The 24,285-nt window shown below is 37.6% G+C and overlaps 2 protein-coding genes across 2 annotated transcripts; both read right to left on the bottom strand.

The window, feature by feature from the left end:
* Positions 1-7,626: 7,626 nt before the first annotated feature.
* LOC114360413 (uncharacterized) lies at positions 7,627-8,834 on the bottom strand. Its single transcript, XM_028315129.1, has 3 exons — positions 8,814-8,834; positions 8,309-8,455; positions 7,627-7,902 (listed from the first exon to the last, which is right to left on the bottom strand). The coding sequence occupies exons 1-3, from the start codon at positions 8,832-8,834 to the stop codon at positions 7,627-7,629; spliced, it is 444 nt and encodes a 147-aa protein (XP_028170930.1).
* A 1,310-nt stretch (positions 8,835-10,144) lies between these two features.
* Positions 10,145-24,059, bottom strand: LOC114360414 (uncharacterized). Its single transcript, XM_028315130.1, has 11 exons — positions 23,852-24,059; positions 23,204-23,393; positions 22,193-22,323; positions 21,101-21,613; positions 20,437-20,626; positions 19,858-19,960; positions 16,611-16,790; positions 14,326-14,417; positions 13,422-13,485; positions 10,922-11,068; positions 10,145-10,420 (listed from the first exon to the last, which is right to left on the bottom strand). Exons 1-11 carry the CDS (start codon positions 24,057-24,059, stop codon positions 10,145-10,147), a joined length of 2,094 nt encoding a protein of 697 aa, XP_028170931.1.
* Between the last annotated feature and the right edge of the window lie 226 nt (positions 24,060-24,285).

A 24,285-nucleotide genomic window follows, 5' to 3' on the forward strand; every position in this document is an offset into this window, starting at 1 on the left:
AATATTTTGCTCTTAAGGAGCCTCTACATGTCTCATAATCTTTTTACCCTACCAGCGCTTCGAGACCAACATTTGGCAAGTGCTGAGAAGAAGCGCCGCAACAAACTCAGTCACCACTGTCACAAATGAGCCAAATCGCTCTAATTACAACTGTATAAAAAGGAGTATTTACCTTGAAATACTGTCGTCGGTATCTACATTAATATTCCTCAGTATGTACTCAGGGATTCCCCGAAAACTAATACCTATTTTCTTTGTCATTTCGCTTACATGCTTATAGAAAATACCTCCAACACAACCGCCTGTCCATTTAAACTTGCATCAGTTCTAAACTAACTTCCATCATTTCAGGTAAGTACCTTCATATGAGCCGGCATTGACACGCAAACGTGGACTCTATCTACAAGAAGCAAGGTATGTTTTAGCTTGATATTATGTGGGGTAAATTATCTGTTACGGAGGCTCAGTGCATTAATATTGTTTAGATTCATGCCCAACTTTGTTGGCAGTTTTGTGATGCTGCATTATTATGAGTGAATAATGTCGTTGTAATAAAGAATAATGAAGAATTCAGGGAGGGAAAATTGAATTAAACTACCACTTAGCAAGTTGCTTGGGTATCTAAAAATAAACAAAAATAAGCGCTCCTATGAGTAGCTTCTGATTTAAGAAAAGCCCATTAAAAGTACATTATCTTCATAACGGTTATTGAACTTAAATAGAGTCTTTAAATACACTAAATAAAAATAGATATTTTCTATAACACAAGATTCTAGATTTGTGATTGTTACACTATTGACATTTATTATTGTACAAAATTCTATTATTACTTAATTTAACTGACATTTGATATTGATTGTATTAATTTGTCTATGGCATGTTTAAATGGATTGTTGTTTTGAAAAGTGCTGTTATTACTCGTACATAGTTTTTGCATGCCATAATATTGGTAAAATGTGAGTACTATAAATTATATTTTGTAATAATTGTAACACCTATGTCAACCACATTTTAAGCAAATAAATTTTATTATTATTATTTTTGTTTACACATTGTGTATCTCGATGTCCTAGCCATCGGTGTTTTAATGATATTCACGGGCCTGGACCAAGTGAATATCAGTACCTACAATATTAGTGAATTAGAAAAATCTATTGAGCAGTATTGGGACTCAACTATTTGAAGACGACTGTAAAAATTTACGGACAATTCTGCATGTATTTAGAATGCTGGCCTTTTGTAATTGTGTGGAAATATATTCGGGTAAGTCTAAGCTTCTAAGTGACGGGATCAGCTGTACAGGAATGACTCCTGTCGTGGAAAGAACTATAGGCACTATATTGACTTTATTTAACCTCCACATGCGTGTTATTTCGTCCTTAAGATCTGTGTATTTGGAAAGTTTTTCAGCTATTGTTTTTTGAAGGTTGTGTGTATTGGGGATAGCAATATCGATCAGCTGTGCAGTTTTATTGAGTTTATCAATTAGGGTTATGTCTGGCCTGTTATAATGGACTGTTTTGTCGGTAAGAATCGCGCGGTCAAAATACAGTTTATGAGAGGTATTTTCCAAAATGGTTTCTGGGTTGTACTTGTAATATGGGGTGGATGGTGGAGTTAGTAATTATTATTATAAGACTTTACCTGCTTCTCATAAAAGTAATGTACGATTTACACCAGCAATTTCAGGAACATTTTGGACAATTATACGTCAAGGGCACGTACATAATTAGAATTGAAAACATACTTTATCCTTTACTCATATTATAATTATTCAACATCAAAAATATCTTTCATCTTTCACACTGTAAGATTTTAACTGTATTCAAAACCGCGTATCTCTTTCCGATTCACTCCATAATATGCATGTGTAACTAGATCGCACCGGCTATTACCACTGCAAACCGGTTCCTACCGCTGCAAGCCGGTTCGGTCTGGAACCGCTGCGGATATTAAGCGGCAATTGTGTCCGTGTGGGTTGTATTATTGTCTGTGGTGAGGGTGTTATGGTGCCTTAATCACATTTATAGCTGTTGAGGTAGTCTATGGTGGAAATGGGGTGTTTGGAATTGAGTGCTTTGACAAATATTGTAAGGTCTTGAAAGTAACTTTGTATTTTGATCTTTAATACTATATACCTACTTGACGGACGTATTATTAATGGAATTATTATGTATCATGATCACAAAAATCTTATAATATTGAAAAGTTTCAAAAGATTTACCTTTTGCATTGGAAGACAGTCAATGTTCTTCTACGTGTTTTTAAGCAAACTACGTCATAGTCTTCCAGCATGCTTCCGAATTGAAAACGAGATTCCTTCTTGAAAATTTGAGAAAACTTTATAATATTTTTTTAATTGACAATTACTCAGTTATTGTAATAAAGATATGTTGAAAGGTTGGACTTTAAGAAGACAGGACTAAGATTTTACCCAGTATGTCTATATTACTTTAGACTCAACTCGCACCTCAAGTATTCCTACGTCAACTAATATGAAAACTCCAAGCCTCAAATAACTCCGCGTCCCTCCCCTTCACAATGCGAGTCGGTGACAAAACGCTCCCGATCCTTTCAGTCCATTCACTCTCGCCCATTCACCCATTCAGTCATTCAGGCGACGGCACATTCCTAATATGATTTGAAGTCAGCTTTAGTGGGTAGACGGGCTTTTCAGTATTCTCGAATATTTTGTTGCTGAATTGTGTAAAGGGTTGTTGACTTTGTGATAGCGGGGTTAATCCCCAACGCTATTAATTTGTTTGTATTTCTGATTCTGCTTAGAACCTATTGGTGTCATTTATGTGTAAAAAGGCAAAAGAAGTCATAAATCATCAATTTTCTCAAGCTCTCTCTCTCTCTTTCCGCAAGTATCCCGCAAGTGTTTATGACCTCCCAAAAGTATCTAATATAACATTTAAAACTGATTAATTGGGACTGCGAAGAATAAAATATATTTAATTCATAGCGAACAATGAGGTTAATACAAATATTTTCAGTATTTATTTGAGACAATAAAATTTTACTGTACATTGTCTTTACTAATTAACTAGACGGTGGTGTTAGCGTAAAGGTACTTAGGTGATAAAATTTTAATAATCTGGAACAGTTTTAGAATAGTATGTTCCAGCTTAAAACTTGGCAGTTATGCCTACGAGGTTCCACTAAAATGTCTAAGTTACATACATTACGGCCAGCATTCAATTTGAAAGTGGCAATTAGTGTACATTTGGTTCATTAATTTTCGGCGTTAATACTCTAACCCGTGTTCACTCAAATTAAAGCTTCACCATAGCCCGACAAGGAACAGCCACACCACATAATCTTATGAATGTATTCATACAATACTTATTAAAACTATTGATCTACTCTGAACACGCAAGTATAACATCTAGTAAAACTAATAATTATCGTAACATAAGAATATATTTATAACTAGCTGACCCGGCGAACTTTGTTCCGCCTTAATGGCAATAAATAAGCAGATTTTTTTTTAATTTCGAACGGCATAAAAAGTATCCTATGTCCTTCGTCTGGCTCTAAACTACCTCCCTGACAATTTTCAGCTAAATCGGTTCAGCCGTTCTTGAGTTATAAGTGGTGTAACTAACACGACTTTCTTTTATATACATTTTTATTTTCATACAAATCGGATTTTATAAAATTTATTTTGTATAAAAATTAAAAAAATTAAAATGATGATATCAATTTTCTGACTTCACCATACCATTTATATGACCATGTTAACATGGGCTAGAGTCGGCTCATATACCCATTTACCTAACACCCTGTATATAGATGAAATCATCATGCCAATAGATTCATTAATAGGAGTCCATACAAAATCTGCCTAGAACTTTTACTGCTCCTATGTTCTTCTGATTAATTTCGTTGCGGGTCCAATGATAGCTTCACTTTCCCCCGGGACAAACTTGACCTTCACTGGTTGGATTTTTAAGTTTGTCAAACTGTAGATCCAGGCTACACAGGAGTTGCATCGGTGGGAATAGTCCCGTGCTCACACTATATGAGTTGGCTGGACTTTTTGTGTTGTGCCATAGTAATATTCCCTTCACTATGAACTGAAATACATATCATGGACGAGGTGGTCCATAATGTAGCTGATATTATTACCTAACTTTAATTGCTAAGAGCAGCTGGCGATAGATATAAGATAGAGTTTATATGCATGGCATCTACATGATTATATTGCTTCTTTGTTCTCAGTAAATCGTCATCATCATTTCAGCCGTAGGACGTCCACTGCTCAACATAGGCTTCCTCCAATGCCTTCCATATTGACCGGTTGGTATAGCGGTCTGCATCCAGCTCCTTCCTTTCCTTTATGATGTATCATACTGCGTTTTCCGTTACGCGGCCTTCACTCCAGAACCTTGCTGCCCCATCGGCCGTTAGTTCTGCGCACTATGTGCCCTGCCCATTGCCACTTCAGCTTGCTAATTCGACGGGTTATGTCAGCGACTTTAGTTCTCCTCATTTCTGATTCGATCTCGTAAAGAAATCAGTTAGTATCAAACGTTTAAAGATACTCTTGTTAGGTACACGATGGCGTGATAGTGGATAGTGGAACCATTTCTATGAAGCGATATTTTTTTTTATGTGACAGGAGGCAAACGAGCAGACGGATCACCTGATGGTAAGTGAATACCGTCGCCCATAGACACCCGCAGACCCAGGTGATACGCTCTCTTCTTGAAAGCTTGCAAGTCGTATCGGTCCGCACACCGCACCACATAATCTCATTCTTTCTTAGAATTTCATTAAGATAGTTACTCGAACGTACATCAGTCGTATCATAAGCTGGCACGCTTTGACCTCAATAGTTTCAATTACAATCTACCCAAAAGAAGAACAAGCTCTACATAAAAATCCGCATCACAAAAAATGTTATTAAAGCAAATATTTGTATACAAATGATAACATCGAGGTTTTCATTAAAAGGCCGGTGTTATCCCGGAGCGAACCAATTCGGGGAATTACAGAGCCGCCTTTGAAGTCGAATAAGTTAGAAAACCTCGCGGGTACAGGATCTGCGCACACTTGAGACTTTGTGGATTATGGAATCAGTCACGGTTGCTGGTTTGGATCCCGCTGGGGGCTTGTGCTACATTTTAAAAGCTTTTTTAGACGGAGTCGTGGACGTTTATGTAGTTCGTTCGTTCCTTTCACCAAATGACGTCCACTGCTGGACAAAGGCCTCCCTCAAGGACTTATACAACGACTGGTCCTGTGCTGCTCGCATCCATGTACTTTCCGCGACCTAGATTATTATCAAAGTTTGATTTGCAGTTTTAATAAAAAAAACTGTAACTTTTAACCAAAAGACGTCCACTAGTGGACAAAAGCCTCCTCAAAAAGGACAATGACTGGTTTTGCACTTCACGTATACATTTTTATTAATGTCAGAAAAATAGAGTTGTCATTTTAAGAGCGCTTTCACATTTAAGCGATTTAGCAGCGCGACAAACTGGCGACAGACGCGCTGCCGGAAATTTCATACTGTAACAGCGGATGCCTTCATTATAAAAACGCCACTGCCGCGCTGCTGTCGCGCTACTAACGCCCTAATGTGACAGCGCTCTAAGAGAACGGCGACTCGCTGCTCCCTAGCAATTATACAGGGTGATTTTGTAATCAGTATCAAAATTTTTAGGAGCGACTCAGAATTAGTAACTTAATCTATTTACGTAAAAATTTTTTTTTCATATTTAATTATTTTTGTCCGCTGCGCGCGTTTCATAGAAACATACGTACACACAGTTTACTATAAAGCTTAATAGACATAATAGTACGCGAAAATAAGCCTTAACCTTTACAAATTAAGATATGGACAGTGGACACCCGTGAATTACATTTTCAATATTTTTTCTATAGATCTTGTTAAAAAAAATTGAACACTGATAACGAAATCACCCTGTTTAAATCAGTGTGCTCAAGCCCTTATCTGACCTTTCGCTGTTGATAAATAATATTATGATTACAGCTGACGTCTGAATAAAGATATCCTTGCGTTAATTAAAGAAATTTATGTCTTTAGAATGGAGGGAAGGCTTTAAATGAATTAGGAAAGTTGCCTCCGACTCTGAGTAATTCGGTTTCTTTGTGAATGTTGTTTCATAATCTTATTCTGTATGGCATTGTAAATACCTTTTGATTTGAAAGAGATGTTTCCATCCACTGTTTTCTGGTCAAAGTGGCCGAGTTTAATTTCCACACAATACACAAAATAAGTTGTCCAGTTTCTAGCTATCACCAGAAAATGACATTTACTTACCGAAATGTATTTTATCACCATTTAATTCTGCTGTAAATAATTATCGTACGACAGGACAATTTGATTGGCAATCATTAGAATGATTCAAAATTCATTTTATATGTAGTTTTCTTGAATTGAATCGCTTTTAACTCTGTCCTAGTTGTCTGCCTCGCACTATAGTTGTCAGTACATCAGCTATTAACTTTTTATCGCAAAATCGCACCTATTAGAAGCACATCGTCAGACAAGCCGTCGTCTGAACAAAAAGCACCTAAAAAGTTTGTCAGAAGGCTTAAGTGAAAATCCGGCCATCAACGTGTCTGTTACTCCAGCTTTGTATATGAGGGTAATTCCGCCCCGAACAAAGATTAAGCCGAGATAAGAGAATCGCCAACTCCCGGATAACGAGCTACTTCCGTAAAAGCCTCCGCGTTACTACAAATTGGGGGCGGAAGTGTTTTAACGAACATTCAAAGTAGCGGGCCCAGTGATGTGCCTTGGGAGACCCTTTGATTGGTCGCCACCTGTTGCGCTGATAAGGTTTGTTAGTTCATTGTCAAATCCTATGCGTATTATGATTTCAACGTTTCATTAATATTAGAGCAGGAACTTTATGATTCTTAGAGGCAATATTTGATAAGATTTTTTTAAATTTTGTCCTAAGGCTATCAAAGTTCAGTAAATATAGTTATCAAGCAAGCAAAACGGTGTAGGTTCAATAGATGCAAGCAAATTCGCTTTAGCAAGTTAAATAAGGCATCAATTCCAAAGTGTTTGTTAATATTTTCAGTATCACATGTTTCATGTGATCGATACCTACATTAGTCAATGATATTGGTAATTAGTTTGGGCTGAACTAGGACACCCTAAACCACGTCTAAACAGCGGTCACTTGATGCTCCCTAATTGATATCTGGCGAGCGGCCAATGTTGCCATAGAGAGTCATAGTGATATGACAGCATTGACTAGTCAGAACAAGTGAAGCCTAAGTTTCAGTTAGCTGAACTAGTAACCTGAAATTATAAGGTTCCCCTCCACACTACTTCTCTCTGCAAATGTGTCAATTTTAATTCTGTTTTACGCTTACTTACAATATGACTTTCTACATTTTTATTACGTCGTGTAGGTAGTATATGTTTTACCAGACTGCATCAGAAGGAGCGTTATGTATTTACGAGTTAGAAAACAGAAAGAAAGAAATGCGTTCTGTTAACTAAATATTTCAGCTTAGACAGACACCCATGTTGCAACATCAAGATTTACCTACACTGAGGAGAAATTCTGATTTTATTATTATTTTACGGGGAGACTTTAATTTATTAAAACAGTCAAGTAAAACAACAAACCTTTATTTCTTATCACCCCAAGAGTCTGCGTCACTGAACTGATCCTTCAAGAACCTCAACCCTGGAGGCTCGGTGGTTTCCTCCTCGACATATTCAGTGGTCACCTCGGTGGGTACGGTAGGTGGCGTGGCTTCTAAGGTGATCAACTTTAGCGGCCGGATCTCGATTCCCTGTGCCTCGGTGGGGGGAGGAGTGTTGAATATGGTGCCCAGGTATTCAAAGATAGGCCTCCTGGTTGTGGTCGTGGACCGGGCTCTTGCGCGGTAGTAGTCTGGCATCTGATGATAAAAAAGTAAAAGTTTACACTTTGCTTAAATTTTACTACCCCTAAAACTGCTTTAAATTGGTACATTTGTTAAAACTTCACTTCAAAATTTTGGTTGTAATTACACACTTGTTGTAGCTTTTTAAAAGCTATTATAATATGACTAAATTTTTCAAGCTTTATTGGCTTGCTAATTACGATATCTTGTGAATGGTTTCAGGGCAGTTATAAAATAACAACTTCTTGCATGTTGAACCTCATAGTCATGAAAATTAAATGTGATCTTGTGGCTGCAAACATGCCTCCCAAATTGATGTAAATTGCACTGTAACTCATAGGCGTTTTTCTATAACCTTTTCTTACTTACCTTGAAAGATAAATTTTCCCGCTTTAGCAAGTTAAGTATCATCAAAACTTACGGTCTCATTGACAGTCTCAATCCAGTCAGAAAAGGCGCCGACCAGTGTGAATACCGTGGGGGCGTTAGGGTACCCGCACACCGATGGCCCGAAGGAGATGATGCCCACTAGTTTACCAGCTAGGATCGCTGGCCCGCCTGCGTCGTGCTAGAAATCGAATATAAAAGACTAATGCCTGTTTTCACCATCAATCCTTAATTTTAAAGTGACCCCTATGTAGACAAAATTCCTGTTATTTGTTACCATAGGGGTCACTTAAAAATTAGGGTTTGATGGTGAAAACGGGCATAAGGCTAAAAATCTACATCATCATCATTTCAGCCACAGGACGCTCACTGCTGAACATAGACCTCCCCCAATGATTTTTTAAGCAAGACAAGGCAGGTATTTGACCGCAATCGCACCTAATATTAAATGAGATGTCTAGGATGGTACATTCTGCCCTGTAAGTGCCTATTCACTCTCGCCTTGAAAAGGCCCACTTTCTGGGTGATTTCCACATCACTCGGTTGATAGCGGCCTGCATCCAGCGCCTTCCTGCTACCTTTATACGGCCGATGGGGCAGCAAGGTTCTGGAGTGGAGGCCACGTACCAGAAAACGCAGCGTGAGACGTCCTCACAAGGTGGACCGAAGAAACTGATTTTACCGTTTAAGAATGTCTCTACCACTTTAAATCACGGTGGAAGCTTCAAAACAATTGTTTGTAATTAAAAATACAAGTACATTTTGAGTCCCTACCGTAACATTACGAAAAAATTAGTCGAAATTATGAATAATAAACGTGGCCTTCATTTTAATTAACATAAAAAACGCTGTTTCTAATTGTTTTTCTCTAAGTCGTTATGTTTCTTTTATCTTTGAAAGAATTGTGGATAAGGATATTCAGAGCAGAACAAATGTACTCGTAGATGTTTTTATAGTAGACTTTAATCTTTGTAATTATTGTATTTTACTAAGTATTAACAATCACTTATAATTTTTGCGGAGGTCTCAAATTAAAACATTATGAAACATTCCTACTGTTTAAATTAGTGAATCTTTTTCATTAAATCAATAAAAATAATTTTAAGCTAGCTTTTAAAGGACAATTTATTTTGCTTTTATGTTACAGAATTAGTTAGACTAAGATTTAAGAGGAGTACGTTAGATTAGGACAGTAGTAGTTATACATATTATTATATTCCATCCATGCCATTCGTTAAAATGAAAGAACATTATCATAAGAATTTAAACATTTATGCGCAGTCATGCCTAGCCGTGGGACTTATGAATTCTTAAAACCACAATAATACATAATCAGTGGCTGAGTTTTAATCACCATGACACCATGCATAAATCCTCGTGTACCTAGCTGTGGACAGAATCCTAATGCTAATTGCTTTCTAAGTGGCTTCTAAAACAAAATTACGAATGTAATTTATTATTCTTGCTGATTCTGGCGTTACTGCTAAAGTTCGGTTTGATATCTTGGGACTGTTTCGTGTTTTTGCTTTGAAGATGCCGCTAAATATTTGTAAAGGTATTTGTTTGTAATGCCTAAATACTTTGATATTTATATTAGAGCATATACAGGGTGGAANCAGTTAGCTGAATTAGTTTTACGATCAGAAAATCTTCCAATCTTCTTCAGATTTTTTTCCGTTTTACGATCAGAAATGACTTTCTAGATTTTTTATTTGACGAGTTTATAAAACAGAAAGGAACAAATGTGTTCTCTTTTAGTTTAGACTGGGTTTTGCAACATCAAGTTTCACCCCTAAATAGAAATTCTGATTATTATTAAATTTTGGGGAGACTTCAATTTATTAAAACAATCAAGTAAAACAACAAACCTTTATTTCTTATCACCCCAAGAGTCTGCGTCACTGAACTGATCCTTCAAGAACCTCAACCCTGGAGGCTCGGTGGTTTCCTCCTCGACATAATCAGTGGTCACCTCGGTGGGTACGGTAGGTGGCGTGGCTTCTAAGGTGATCAACTTTAGCGGGTGGATCTCGATTCCCTGTGCCTCGGTGGGGGGAGGAGTGTTGAATATGGTGCCCAGGTATTCGAAGATGGGCCTCCTGGTTGTGGTCGTGGACCGGGCTCTTGCGCGGTAGTAGTCTGGCATCTGATGATAAAAAATTAAATCTTTACAATCACTAAAATTGTTTTAAATTAGTACATTTAATTTTGTTAAAACTTTACTTAGGATTATTTTGGATGCATTTTTAATATGACTCAATTTCTAAAGCCATATTGGCTTGCTTAATACGATATATCGTGAATTCATGGCAATTATAAAATTACAACTCTTGCATGTTGATTTGAACCTCATAGTCATGAAAATTAAATGTGATCTTGTGGCTGTAAGATTTCATCATCATAATTTGAGCCATAGAACGTCCACTGCTGAACATAGACTTTTCATGTTGATCGATTGGTAGCTCTAAGATTTATTAATTAAATATTTTTATGCAAACATGCCTCCCAAAGTCTTCAATTCAGTCACTTTTAATATTGATATATTGATGTAAATTGCACAGTAACTTATAGGCGTTTTTCTATAACTTTTTCTAACTTGAATTATAGTTTTTCGCGTATAAGCAAGTGAAATATCATCAAAACTTACGGTCTCATTGACAGTCTCTATCCAATCAGAAAAGGCGCCGACCAGCGTGAATACAGTGGGTGCATTAGGGTACCCGCACACCGATGGCCCGAAGGAGATGATTCCCACTAGTTTACCAGCTAGGATCGCTGGCCCGCCTGCGTCGTGCTAGAAATCGAATATAAAAGGCAAATCTACATCATCATCATTTCAGCCACAGGACGTCCGCTGCTGAACATAGACCTCCCCCAATTGTTTGTTTGTTTGCATTGTTGTTGTTAAAAATGGTGGAGTGGACTGTATGTAGAGATAGGCCTGCCGGTGGTGATATTATGCTAGAAGCAAGGAAACACTCCAAAACAGGGCCAAAACAGTATATTGCTCAAGACATTTACACTAGAACACGAGAGTCAGTAAAAGCAACTTCAAAATCTAAGACAATATTAAAAAAAGTAAAAAACCATAAACAATTTTATTATCAAAAGATGATTGCTGGCCAAACTGCCAGCAACAGTTGTGTTCCGGCAGTTAGAGGTAAGATAGCCAGTTCCTCCGTGGTTGAGGATTCCGGGTGAAGCTCGCTTCCACCTTCGGCCTGATCGTCACTTACCATCAGGTGAGATACAGGCCAAGAGCTTCCTCGTTGTGGATTAAAAAAAAAATGATTTCCACATCACTCGGTTGATAGCAGCCTGCATCCAGCGCCTTCCTGCTACCTTTATACGGCCGATGGGGCAGCAAGGTTCTGGAGTGGAAGCCACGTACCGGAAAACGCAGCGTGAGACGTCCTCACAAGGTGGACCGAAGAAACTGATTTTACCGTTTAAGAATGTCTCTACCACTTTAAATCACGGTGGAAGCTTCAAAACATATGTTTGTAATTAAAAATACAAGTACATTTTGAGTCCCTACCGTAACATTACGAAAAAATTAGTCGAAATTATGAATAATAAACGTGGCCTTCATTTTAATTAACATAAAAAACGCTGTTTCTAATTATTTTTCTCTGAGTCGTTATGTTTCTTTTATCTTTGAAAGAATTGTGGATAAGGATATTCAGAGCAGAACAGATGAAGATGTTAGTTACACAATCTTTGTAACTTTTATATTGTACTGAGTATTAATAATTAAGTTACTAAAAATTTAGGAGTAGGTTAGACACGACAGAGGTAGTTATTTCTTTACAGAACACATTATCTAAGATTTGAGAGTAGGTAATAGAAATAGAGCCATTCGTTAAAATGAAAGAACATCTTATCATAAGAATTTAAACATTTATGCGCAGTCATGCCTAGCCGTGGGACTTATAAATTCTTAAAACCACCTACGTAATCAGCGGCTGTGTTTTAATCACAATGACACCATGCATAAATCTTTGTGTACCAAGCTGCGGATTGCTTTCTAAGTAGCTTTTAAAACTAAATTACGAATGTAATTTATTATTCTTATGATTCTGGTGTTACTTCTAAAGTTCTGTTTGATATCTTTAGGATTGTTTCGTGTTTTTGCTTTGAAGATGCTGTTAAATATTTGTAAAGGTATTTGTTTCCAAATGCCTAAATACTTTGATATTTATATTATACTAATGCCCGTTTTCACCATCAATCCCTAATTTTTAAGTGACGCCTATGGTAATACATAACATACATTTTGTTTTCATAGGGGTCACTTAAAAATTAGGGATTGATGGTGAAAACAGGCATAAGAGGTCTAAAGTGCTAGAATATTCTAATAAACATTATGCTCAAGTATCTACATACGAGCGTATAAAAGCGAAAGGTACACTGACAGATTGACTCATCATGATATCTCAGAAATTACAAGTGCTAGGAGTCTCAAATTTTTCATGGGGTTTCCTTTTAGAACGTAGGTGCTCACTAAGACAGGATTTTGCAGAATTCAACTCATAAGGCGGTAGAATGGAATCCAGGCTACGGAGTCGCGGGCGGCCGCTAGTAACTTTTAATTATAATGTTGTCATCATCAGGTCATTTAGTTTCCACTTCAGGAGCTTGACCCTCTTTAATTTTCTAGATACAAAGGGAAGATAGTATTTTGTACGACAGAAAAAGAGTTATAAAAGGTAATCTTGTTCCTAATTGATATTATCCCTAAAATAGGCTAGACGACAAAATTTCAATTATTTGTCCTTCAGACAGATAATTAGAAAATACTTATTAGACTCATATTTTTTATTTTTTTTCATAATTAAATAATGACAGTGCTACATCGAGTTGAAATGGCGCGTTACGTCACGCTTGAGTAGATTTTTTACTCAAAAGTGACGTCACGCGACATTTCAACTCAATTTAATACTGTAATTATTAGATTATGAAAAATAAAATATGAGTCCAAAATTTTTTTATTATCTGTCTGACGGACTAAATAGAATTTCGATTTCATTACCCAGTCATCATCCCTATTCTCCCTACGCGAGCACTCCCGTTCCACGGAAAGGCGCGACTACTCTAGGGTTATTATAGTTGGTTCTGTTTTGAAAATAATATGAAAATGTACTTACATCACACGCTCCTTCTCCGGTAGTAAACGTGCCGGCACAGAACATGGTTTGAGTTATGAATTTGCTGAAAACAAAAAAATTGATGAAACAGAATCTTTGAAATTGCTTAAACTTAACTTTTTTAGAAGTTTTACTGCGGTAATGTAAGCAACTATGACGCTATTATACATCGTTACTGTTTAGGTACGTGTACAAACTTTCAAACCAATCTTTATATCGGTGGTTTTAATAAATTACTCTGAAGTAAGTTGAAACTTCAATATTACGTGATTCCGGTACTCACGATGTTACATTCCCTATTCATTCATTTTTGTATGTACCTATATTCCTTAAGAATTGAACGGGAGAGGAAAAACTTTCAATCAAAAGAAATAACAAGGAAGAATCCCTCGGGAACGCGCGACCGGATTAAAAGTATTGTTTGCCGAATAAAACGCATGTATCTTGTTAAATCCTGTAGTATAGACCGAATGGCTACACGGTTACTGGTTAAAGTGACATGGCCTTGACGTGAGGCCCGCTTTTCACCAAAGCGGAGAAGTGAGGAGATGAGAGGAAATGTGTTTTGAATAACCAATCAGATTTCCTTATTTCTAAATCTCTTCTTCGTTCAGCTTTGGTTCGAAAATCTGATGAGTATTCAAAACAAGACTCCTTTCGTCTTCTCTCCTCTTCGCTTTGATGAAAACATGTCATTTCTGAAATCATGTCAATGGCGCTTCCCTGCCCTGGTGACAAAAATCATGTTCTTAAGCCGATTTTAGTCCATCGTAACTTTTTTTACTTAGCACAAAGCAGGTATTTGACTGGAATTTGCGACTGATGTTAAGTGAGATGCAATCTATCATACTTTCAGATTCCCCTGAATTTGAAAGCATTTAATAACTGAACACACAATACTCACTCGCCATACACCTCCTTGCAGAACGTATTAGGATACACCGGTAAGAACTTCCGCTGAAGGTACACTGGCTCGTAAGACATTTTCTGTGACATCTGGAACAACGGAAACCACTTTAGCGGCTGAGGCTAGACTTTAGACAGACGCGGAAAACGGCATTTACACGTGACGTTTTAAATCTTATTTTAATATATAGTTTGATAGATTTTTAAATTTTATGGTTATCAGTGTAGGTGAACCGACGACCTCATAAAGGTAGCAGAAAGGCGCTGGATGCAGGCCGCTACCAATCCATGTGGAAAGTTCAGCAGTGGGCGTCTTGTGGCTTCTTGAATTTTTCAAAAATGTCACATCTTTAACATTGTTCACAGGCTGACATCACAGTGGAAGTGCTTAGCTAAATGGTATTAAATTTTCAGGATTATAATACCATTAAAAAGTCGTCAACTGCAAATTTGAAGAGGATCTTAAATTTAAAACTCACTCCGTCACTTTAATGGTAAGTGGTCGGTAATGTGCAAGTTTCGGAGCAAATGAGGAACTCCGTCCTTTAGTTATTCACTAGAGGATGACTTCTAAAGTAAATTATAATATTAATATCTAGCTTCTAACCGTGGATGTAGATACTTGCGTGAATTTTGGTCGATCCGATGGGGCAAAAGGTAATTAAGTGACAAGTTTTTCAAATTCAAATTCAAATTCATTTATTCACAGAAATACACGTCCATTAGATGTTTGTAAATAATCAATTTCGTTACAGTGTACCTTGCCATGACTGGCATGTGAAAGTTAATTAGGAGAACATGTCAAAATATTAATAATCTTATGAAAAGTCATTTGATAAAATCATAACAATGTCAACAATCCAATTATACTAATCATTACAATTTAATGTTTTGATATGTGAACATTCGATTTCATCAACCAGTCTGACAAACGTAGGCCAAATCCTCCATTTGCACTTGGTGAATTTGAGAGGATCGTTTTTCTGCAGTAGACTCTCTAGGAACTCTAGGAACTAGTAGAAGTGCAGAGTGCTGATAGAATTAAGATTTGAAGAAAAATAAGAGAGTGATGAGAGATAGACCGTGTATTTTTAGTGAGAGAAGTGAAGTGACAGATATAAATAAACAGTATAAAAGTCTTAATCAAATATAGCTATCAAAATATAGAATGTATGTACAGCCAGTTCTGGTTACTTAAGCAAACAGGTTTTTACAGACTCTAATTGTATGACCTGATGACGGTGATGAAGATGCCTTTACTTAGTTTGGCACTTTATCTATCGTTTATAAACCTTATCTTATAGATATGGCCTAGTAATTTTGTACCTTGGTGTCCTTCATTTGCCTCTGCTAAATTTGAGTGGGTCTGCAGTAGACTCGTAAATGACCTGGTGATGGTTATTTGGAAGACACCGCAGATCTTAGCTTGATGTGCCATTGTCTGTATCTTCAAGAATGGTTACTGTACCTTAGTAATACCCCATCCCAGCAGCAAGACCTCAACAGTGGGCACTAGGCGCCACGGTGTACGTGCTGAGAAAGATGGATATTCAGAGAGAGACAGAAGTTCAGGTGTTCTTAATTTGCCTCTTGTTTACTGTTTCTGCAGTAGATGATGATATTGATGAAGATGCCACAGTTCTTAGCTTGACGTCTACTCTTCGAGAACCCTTAACTGGCGTGACTAATAAGTGACTAACCTTAGTGACACCCCATCCCAGCAGCAAGATCTCAGCAGTGGGCGCCACGGTGTAAGGGCATTCCGAGATGGAGATGATCTTGGGGATCCGGTTGTAGTAGTTGAAGTTCAGGTGTCCTTCATTTGCCTCTGGTTTTGAGAGGGTTGTGCTTCTGCCGTAGACTCTAAGCAAATTACGTGGTGATGACAATGCCACATAATCTTCAAGAGCCTGCAGTAAATGTACCTTAGTGGCACTCCATTCCAGCAGCAAGACCTCAGCAATGGGTGCCACGGTGTACGTGCTGAGAAAGATGGATATTCAGAGAGAGACAGAAGTTCAGGTGTTCTTCTTAGTTATTCTTGAAGGTGCCACAGTTCTTAACTTGACGTCTCATTATTGGCTCAACTTTTACTCTTCGATAGCCCGTAACTGTACCTTAGTGACACCCTATCCCAACAGCAGCAAGATCTCAGAAGTTAGCGCCACGAAGTGCTTCATTTGCTTCTGGTAAATTTTAGAGGGTCGTGGTCGTTGTTCACAGATATTTATCGTGGCTTGATGTGCCATTGTCTGTATCTACAAGAACCTGAAGTAACCGTACCTTAGTGACGCCCCATCCCAACAGCAAGACCTCAGCAGTGGGCGCCACGGTGTAGGGGCTGTCGGAGATGGCGATGATCTTTGGGATCCGATGGTAGTTGAAGTGCAGGTGCCTTCGGAGCCGGATCACGGCGATGTTGTTGCGCAAAGTCCGAGGGTTGTAGCCGGGGTGGAAATAAACCTGAGTTGGGAGAAAAAATGTGATTGGAAATAGCTGTTAATGCATTAGTAAGCTGGGTAATAAGGCAATTGAGTGGGCTGACTACAAAAGGCCAGCGGTCGACAGGGATCGAACCATCCTCGAATCTCGAATCAGCAGTTCGATACTAAGGCTGAGTTGCACCACCTTATTTTAACCGTAACAATTACAATAACCGGTGCTCTTTGTATGGAGTTTGACAGATTTTTGACGTTTGTCAAAGTTAAAGTAAGATGGTGCAACTCAGCCTAACACTGTTGGGCTATTTTTTGGCACTGAACTTGGTAAAAACTTTGATAAATTGCATGATAATGTAATGATGAGTTCTTAGATGGAACACGCATAATATAATAAGTAAATACCCACACGTATTTTGAAGGCACCTAAAATAAATTATTATATTATCGAATTAGTGTACTTTTGTTTACATTTACTCCATTTTTGAACCGTTAAATCCAAAATTAATAAACATTTAATTTTTTTACCTTCTTTCTAATTGAATAATTTCATTTCAATTTTAAATATTGATAGAATTTGAAAATAAATGGCCCGTCACGTCCCCAGATTGCGTTTATTGAAAGAATCGCTGATTGCCGCTTTTAGCCTTGAGATCTCACTTGAAAGACTTCCAAATCAATTTATCTTTGTTCGCTTCTTCGATATTTATTTTATTGGCTGTTGTTTTGATTTCTGTGATTTGATTTAGAACAAACTTTGCTCTCTCATTTNTTCCATAATCTATCAAATTCGTTTAGGTTAAAAATGGTGCATGATTTTTGAAAATGAAAAATCGATCTTTGAAAATATACAAGATTTGTTGCTGTTTTTTACTGGTTGTTTTCATGTTTTAATGTGATTGATCTCAACTGCCACTCTCATGACAATGAAACCATTATACAGCTTTTTTCGTAGACAACAATTTTACATATGTACCTACTACTTACCTATCCCAAAGCTCACTTTTAGATGGCTGATAGAGCATTAAAATTTGCTCTATAAGATTTTCAAAGGCTACTTTAGAACGAAACATCTATTTACTATTTTTATTTTAAACACAAATTCATTATTATTACTTTGATGATGCTGGAATTTTTACTCCAAACAAATATTTTTATTACACTAATTAGGTTTCCACTAAGTGGGTTATCCTCCACAGATATTCTGCTTTCGTGCAATTTTATCGTGCTCGGGCATAAAGAAGGGACAGATCACAAGCGCCATCAACGAACCTTTGACCCCGCGGNTCTCATTTATCAAACTCGTTTAGTTAAAAATGGTGCATGATGTTTGGAAATGAAAAATCGATCTTTGCAAATATACAAGATTTGTTGCTGTTTTTTACTGGTTGTTTTCATGTTTTAATTTGATTGATCTCAACTGTGCCACTCTCATGAATATGAAAAAAATATACAGCTTTTTTCGTTGACAAAAACTTTACATACCTACTAGTTAACTATCCCAAAGCTCACTTTCAGCTAGCTGATAGAGCAAAAACTTATAAAATTTTCAAAGGCTACTTTAGAACGAAATTTCTTTTTACTATTTTTATTATTAACACAAGTTCATTAAATTATTAAAAATTGGATGATGCTGGAATTTTTACTCCAAACAAATATTTTTTATTACACTAATTAGGTTTCCACTAAGAGGGTTATCCTCCACAGATATTCTGCTTTCGTGCAATTTTATCGTGCTCGGGCATAAAAAAAAAGGGACAGATCACAAGCGCCATCAACGAACCTTTGACCCCGCCGCGGGCGATCCACTGGGTCAAGGGGCTCATTCAGTGTAGCAGATTGTTGGAGAAGCGACGCTTTCATCGAACACTAGTTTGGAATAGTTTTTAAAATAGACGTCTTTTGATGCAGCCGGTCATTTTTGAGGTTTTAAAAACGCTGACCTTTTGACCAAAAAGCTACGTTATCCACGGGTTCTTGTATCTCCTTTCTTATACATTATTTTATCACGTCTTACATCGAAGTCCTGTTTTTCAACTGAGAAACGACCTCTGAAATATATCTTGCCCAAGAGATTAATGACATCAGAGATCTATCTTGGATTCAGCCTAGATCCAAGCCCTACGTGACTCGAATAACGAAATGTGACATAAATTAAACTTGTTACTAACTCTAGAATTGACTATATCGGTATTAAGAATACGAAGTTTTAAACTTCTGATACAGTCAAAACGATAAATATTTGACGACTCGATTGGCCTGCGATGCGAAAGCTCGCCGACATATAGCTCCCAGGTTTGATTCCCGGTCGGGTTTTTTATGACAATGGAAACACAAAATTATTATTACTGACGGGATTGCTACCATGTACCTTAAGGCGATTAGTGTCCTCAATCCGCGTGAAATGGTCATTTTGTAAAGCCTACTCCTCTTATACTGCTGGACAGAAATAGTTGAAAAAAATATATGTTATACAACAGTTCTAGGACTACATTTGACACGTTTGAATTTTTCCTACGTCTCTTTGTTGTGGATTAAAAAAATAAATACGGGACATCGATTTTTTACTTCAATTCCCTACTCCTCCCAAACGGCTATGTTAATTTTAAAGATTTTTGCACGAATAGATTAAGAATTTTTTAATCTTTAAATGACACGTTGTGTTTTTCAATCGAACATTACTTTCATTCATAAATTTTACTTTTGATAAATTCCGAACGTTTTGCTGTTGAGGGGGCCTTCGCGGGGTGCGGGCGGCAGTCGGCCGCTGGCCTTCAGACGGGGAGGTTGTGTATTAACAATATGGTGTAATTTAGCATGTCTCAAGAGTCAAGCACCATTTTGTTGACAAACGTCAGTGATCGGCACTGCGCCGAAGCTATAGGGCTGACTTCGATAAAATGATGTGACGTGAGGTGCCAAACTGCGGAAAATGGCGGAGGAAATTTTCTTCCAACATACACAAGAATACGCGTGCGTGAGTCAATGTTCGCTCGTATGTGAGGCCTTGTCGTATAGTATCCTGTAGGTGGGCCATCGTGCGTGTTTTGTTTTCGATGTAAACTCGCGGAGATGAACAGGCCTGTTTGTACCTCCAACGCATCAACCATCTCTCCGCCGATCCTGCTGTGATTGCTGCCGATCCTCACTTGCAGCACTCTTGGGTTTTCGCGGAAGAAGCGGTTGTTATGCATCCTGGGAAAAGATTTCATATAAACAATTAAGACTTTAACAGAAAAAGGCAACTGCCTTAGGTAGGACTTGAATCTACTGCCTTTTGCTTGCCAGATCCGATTTGACCACTGATCTGCGGACTCGTACACTTTCTCATCTTTTTAAAAGGACACTGGATTAAAGCGTGAAATTCACTTAAAAGCTTTTACAGGATTACCACGTCCGTAGCTCAATAGTCAGAGCACTCGCCCGGTAAGCGAAAGTAATGGATTCAGTCCTATTTGAGGGAGAGTCAAGTTTTAAAATCATTTTTCGTGATTATCCATAAATCCATGCAAATTTTCCAACCAGATTTCTTCTAAGTCACCTTCTAGTGGTTACACTTGACCTTGACTTCTAAGTGCTTTCCATTACATTGTATACAGAACCATCACTTACAACGTCCTGCAGTGGAGGATAAAAATGAGCTGATGATGATGATGATGATGATCACTTACAACTGCAAGCAAGCAGCAGAGGTCAGCACCAGATCGTGCCAGTACAACACGCCGCCGCACCAGAAGCGACCCATGACGTGCACCGACACCATGAATGGGTAGTATCTGACGGTGGTGCGCTCCCCCTTGAAGATGCGTCGGCCGTCGTGCCGGTGGTACTCTTGGAGATCTTCTAGCTCGCCTTGAGGGTCTGAGAAGGAAGTTACAGTTCATCAGCAGCCACGAGCCCATTTCAAGCAGTAAGAAGGCCATAAGTCTACGAACATCTAAAGGAAATTGGGGTTTAACATCCATCAGCATTAACTCTCGATAATCCAATGCAGCTCTCTTTCAATACATGGATTTCCCTATCCAAGATTGCTTTGTGTTGCGTTAACGGTGATGGTCATTCATATCTGGCAAACTACTTAACTTACTGCCTACAACCCCAAAACAAAATATGTTGCCCACTACTGGGTAACGAGCAACACTGACAATTAAAGGCTAAATAATAACACACAATAACTACGAATATTAGCCATTCAATCATGACTACTGTGTTTCGACTATGTGTGTTGTATTATTATTGGCTATTTCTGGCTGCTATTTTAAAAGTAGAAACAATTTTAACTCACTTTAATGATTGAATTGATTATACTGTTGTTAAAATTATTCAAAAACTTACCCCAGTACTTGCTATCATTAGCATTCATATTGAACTTGTGTTTATCTCGCGGAGTTTCGCTTAGTAGTTTATCAACAACATCATCTAAAATAGCTTCAGCTTTATTTGATCCGAAGTAATCTTCTCCCATCGCTTTCCTTGCTGATTTCACTATTTTCTTATCTTGCCCTCTTTCAGCTACAATCTTTAGAATGTCGTCTCTGTTCATTTTTTCTTTCAGTTTCAAAAACAAATTTTTCGATTCTGTATTTTGTAGAAATTTCAAACTGTCGTCTTCGTATAGTGATTTGAAGAAATTCGTTTCATTCAAAGTGGTTTCCATTGTCACATTGGTGAGTAGAAGAGCGTATTTATCTTTATCAATCGCATAATTATCGATTTTCTTCAGTTTTTCCTTTAATTCTTCTATTCTTGTCAAATTACTTACATCTGGATTTACTCCAAGTACTTTTATTAGTGCTTTAGCAATGTCATTAATTTTTGCACTTTCAAGAATGCTAGTACTATTTTGAGCTGAAGAGCTTACGAAAAATATAATTATTAAAATAGAAAATACAATATTTGCTACATGATTCATGTCGTTCTTTACTAGTTTGTTTTAAACTATAAAATAATAAAAAGTTTATGGTATTTTTATCTCATCATACACATACATTTCCAGTTGGGAAAATTTAGTTTACGACTGTAATAACTCTAAAACTTGTTTTTACTTGTACATAAACCTACGAATTTTATTTACCGCAAAAAGTATTAAAATACTCAAAATCTTGGAAGTAACAGAGTAACTTTTACAGTTAAGCTACTAAATCATCTCAAAACTAAGCAAGAGCAGCTAAATACAAAAATTTATTCTGACATACTAACATTTTTAGTAGTAAACTAGCNCTGATCGGCACTGCGCCGAAGCTATAGGGCTGACTTCGGTAAAATGATGTGACGTGAGGTGCCAAACTGCGGAAAATGGCGGAGGAAATTTTCTTCCATCATACACAAGAATACGCGTGCGTGAGTCAATGTTCGCTCGTATGTGAGGCCTTGTCGTATAGTATCCTGTAGGTGGGCCATTGTGCGTGTTTTGTTTTCGATGTAAACTCGCGGAGATGAACAGGCCTGTTTGTACCTCCAACGCATCAACCATCTCTCCGCCGATCCTGCTGTGATTGCTGCCGATCCTCACTTGCAGCACTCTTGGGTTTTCGCGGAAGAAGCGGTTGTTATGCATCCTGGGAAAAGATTTCATATAAACGAACATGACTTTAACAGAAAAAGGCAACTGCCTTTGGTAGGACTTGAACCTACTGCCTTTTGATTGCCAGGCGTCCAATTTGACTACTGACTTGCACACTTTCACTATTTTTTTTAACGCCCGTATTCACAAACATTACTATGAGGTTTCACAGTGCGCATGGACGCACAGGGTGATACACAAAACAATCACATAGATCTATTCAATTCAATGCTGTGCGTTCCATTTGCTGTTTCACCTAAGCAAGCATCGTTTGTGAATACGTGCGTAAAAGGACGCTGGATTACAGTATAAAATGCACATAAAAGCTTTTACAGGATTACCACATCCGTAGCTCAATAGTCAGAGAACTCGCCCAGTAAGCGAAAGTAATGGATTCGATTCTATTCGAGGCAGAGTCAAGTATCAAAATCATTTTTCGAGATTATCCATATCCATGCATATAATAATTCCAACAAGATTTCTTCCAATTCATTATCTAGTTGACTACCAGGACTGGACTGGACTGGTAGACTGGACTACCAGGTGCCTTCCATCATATTTTCCTAAACAATACAGGGTGACTTTGCAACTGTGTCCTTAGGAGTGACTCAGAATCAGTAATTTGATAGTTTTTTTATATTTAGTTATTTTTATCCGCAGCGCGCAGTTAATGCGTACACATGGATAATTTTCTTCTTTCATAGAAAAATAAGTAGACGTAATACGTAATAGACATAATTGTTCGCGATAATAATTATTCGCAAAAACACCACGATTAAAAATAATTGAAATAAAATAATAGTAAAATTGTTCTTTAAAGCGTATGAAAAAAAATGGATACTGCTTATAAAGTCACGCTTTATGTGATCACTTACAACTGCAAGCAAGCGGCAGACGTCAGCACCAAGTCATGCCAGTAAAGCACACCGCCGCACCAAAAGCGGCCCATCACGTGCACCGACACCATGAATGGGTAGTATCTGACGGTAGTCCGCTCCCCCTTGAAGATACGCCGGCCGTCATGGCGATGGTACTCTTGGAGGTCTTCTAGCTCCCCTTGAGGGTCTGGGAAGGAAGATACAGTTCATCAGCAGCCCACGAGACCATTTCAAGCAGAAAGAAGGCCATGAGTCCACGAAAATGTAAAGGAAATTGGAGTTTAACATCCATTAGCATTAGCTCTCGATAATCCAATGCATCTCTCTTTTAATGCATGGATTTACCTATCCAAGATTGCGTTGCGTTTCGTTAACGGTGACGATCATTAATATCTAGCAAATTGCTTACTGCCTACAGCCTCAAAACAAAATATGTTGCCCACTACTGTGTAACTAGCAACACTGACAATTAGAGGCTAAATAACTACGAGTATTAGCTGTTGACTCATCGACTACTGGGTATTTCGAATTTGTGTATTGTATTATATTGGCTATTTCTGGCTGCTATTTTAAACGTAGAGACAATTTTAATTCACCAGAGTGATTTGATTGATTATACTGTTGTAAAATTATTCAAAAACTTACCCCAGTACTTGCTATCATTAGCATTCATGTTGAACTTGTGTTTATCTCGCGGAGTTTCGCTTAGTAGTTTATCAACAACATCATCTAAAATAGCTTCAGCTTTATTTGATCCGAAGTAATCTTCTCCCATCGCTTTCCTTGCTGATTTCACTATTTTCTTATCTTGCCCTCTTTCAGCGATAATCTTTAGAATGTCGTCTCTGTTCATTTTTTCTTTCAGTTTCAAAAACAAATTTTTCGATTCTGTATTTTGTAGAAATTTCAAACTATCGTCTTCGTATAGTGATTTGAAGAAATTAGTTTCATTCAAAGTGGTTTCCATTGTCACATTGGTGAGTAAAAGAGCGTATTTATCTTTATCAATCGCATAATTATCGATTTTCTTTAGTTTTTCCTTTAATTCTTCTATTCGTGTCAAATTACTTAAATCTGGA

The sequence above is a fragment of the Ostrinia furnacalis genome, unplaced genomic scaffold, assembly GCF_004193835.3.
Source record: "Ostrinia furnacalis isolate ACB-3 unplaced genomic scaffold, ASM419383v2 OfSCF4988, whole genome shotgun sequence".
In the NCBI taxonomy this organism is placed as follows: domain Eukaryota; kingdom Metazoa; phylum Arthropoda; class Insecta; order Lepidoptera; family Crambidae; genus Ostrinia; species Ostrinia furnacalis.

What these genes read in the sequence shown, in the direction of transcription:
- LOC114360414 (XM_028315130.1), bottom strand. Translation starts at nt 24,059, where the DNA reads ATGAACAGAGACGACATTCTAAAGATTATCGCTGAAAGAGGGCAAGAT. An exon ending in AGATGGTTGATGCGTTGGAG is followed by an intron (nt 16,791 to 19,857) that starts GTACAAACAGGC and finishes CTCCCAACTCAG; the next exon opens with GTTTATTTCCACCCCGGCTA. An exon ending in TGGGATGGGGCGTCACTAAG is followed by an intron (nt 14,418 to 16,610) that starts GTACGGTTACTT and finishes CCGTTGTTCCAG; the next exon opens with ATGTCACAGAAAATGTCTTA.
- LOC114360413 (XM_028315129.1), bottom strand. Translation starts at nt 8,834, where the DNA reads ATGCAGGCCGCTATCAACCGA. An exon ending in TGCAGGCCGCTATCAACCGA is followed by an intron (nt 8,456 to 8,813) that starts GTGATGTGGAAA and finishes TTCGATTTCTAG; the next exon opens with CACGACGCAGGCGGGCCAGC. An exon ending in TTGAGACTGTCAATGAGACC is followed by an intron (nt 7,903 to 8,308) that starts GTAAGTTTTGAT and finishes TTTTATCATCAG; the next exon opens with ATGCCAGACTACTACCGCGC.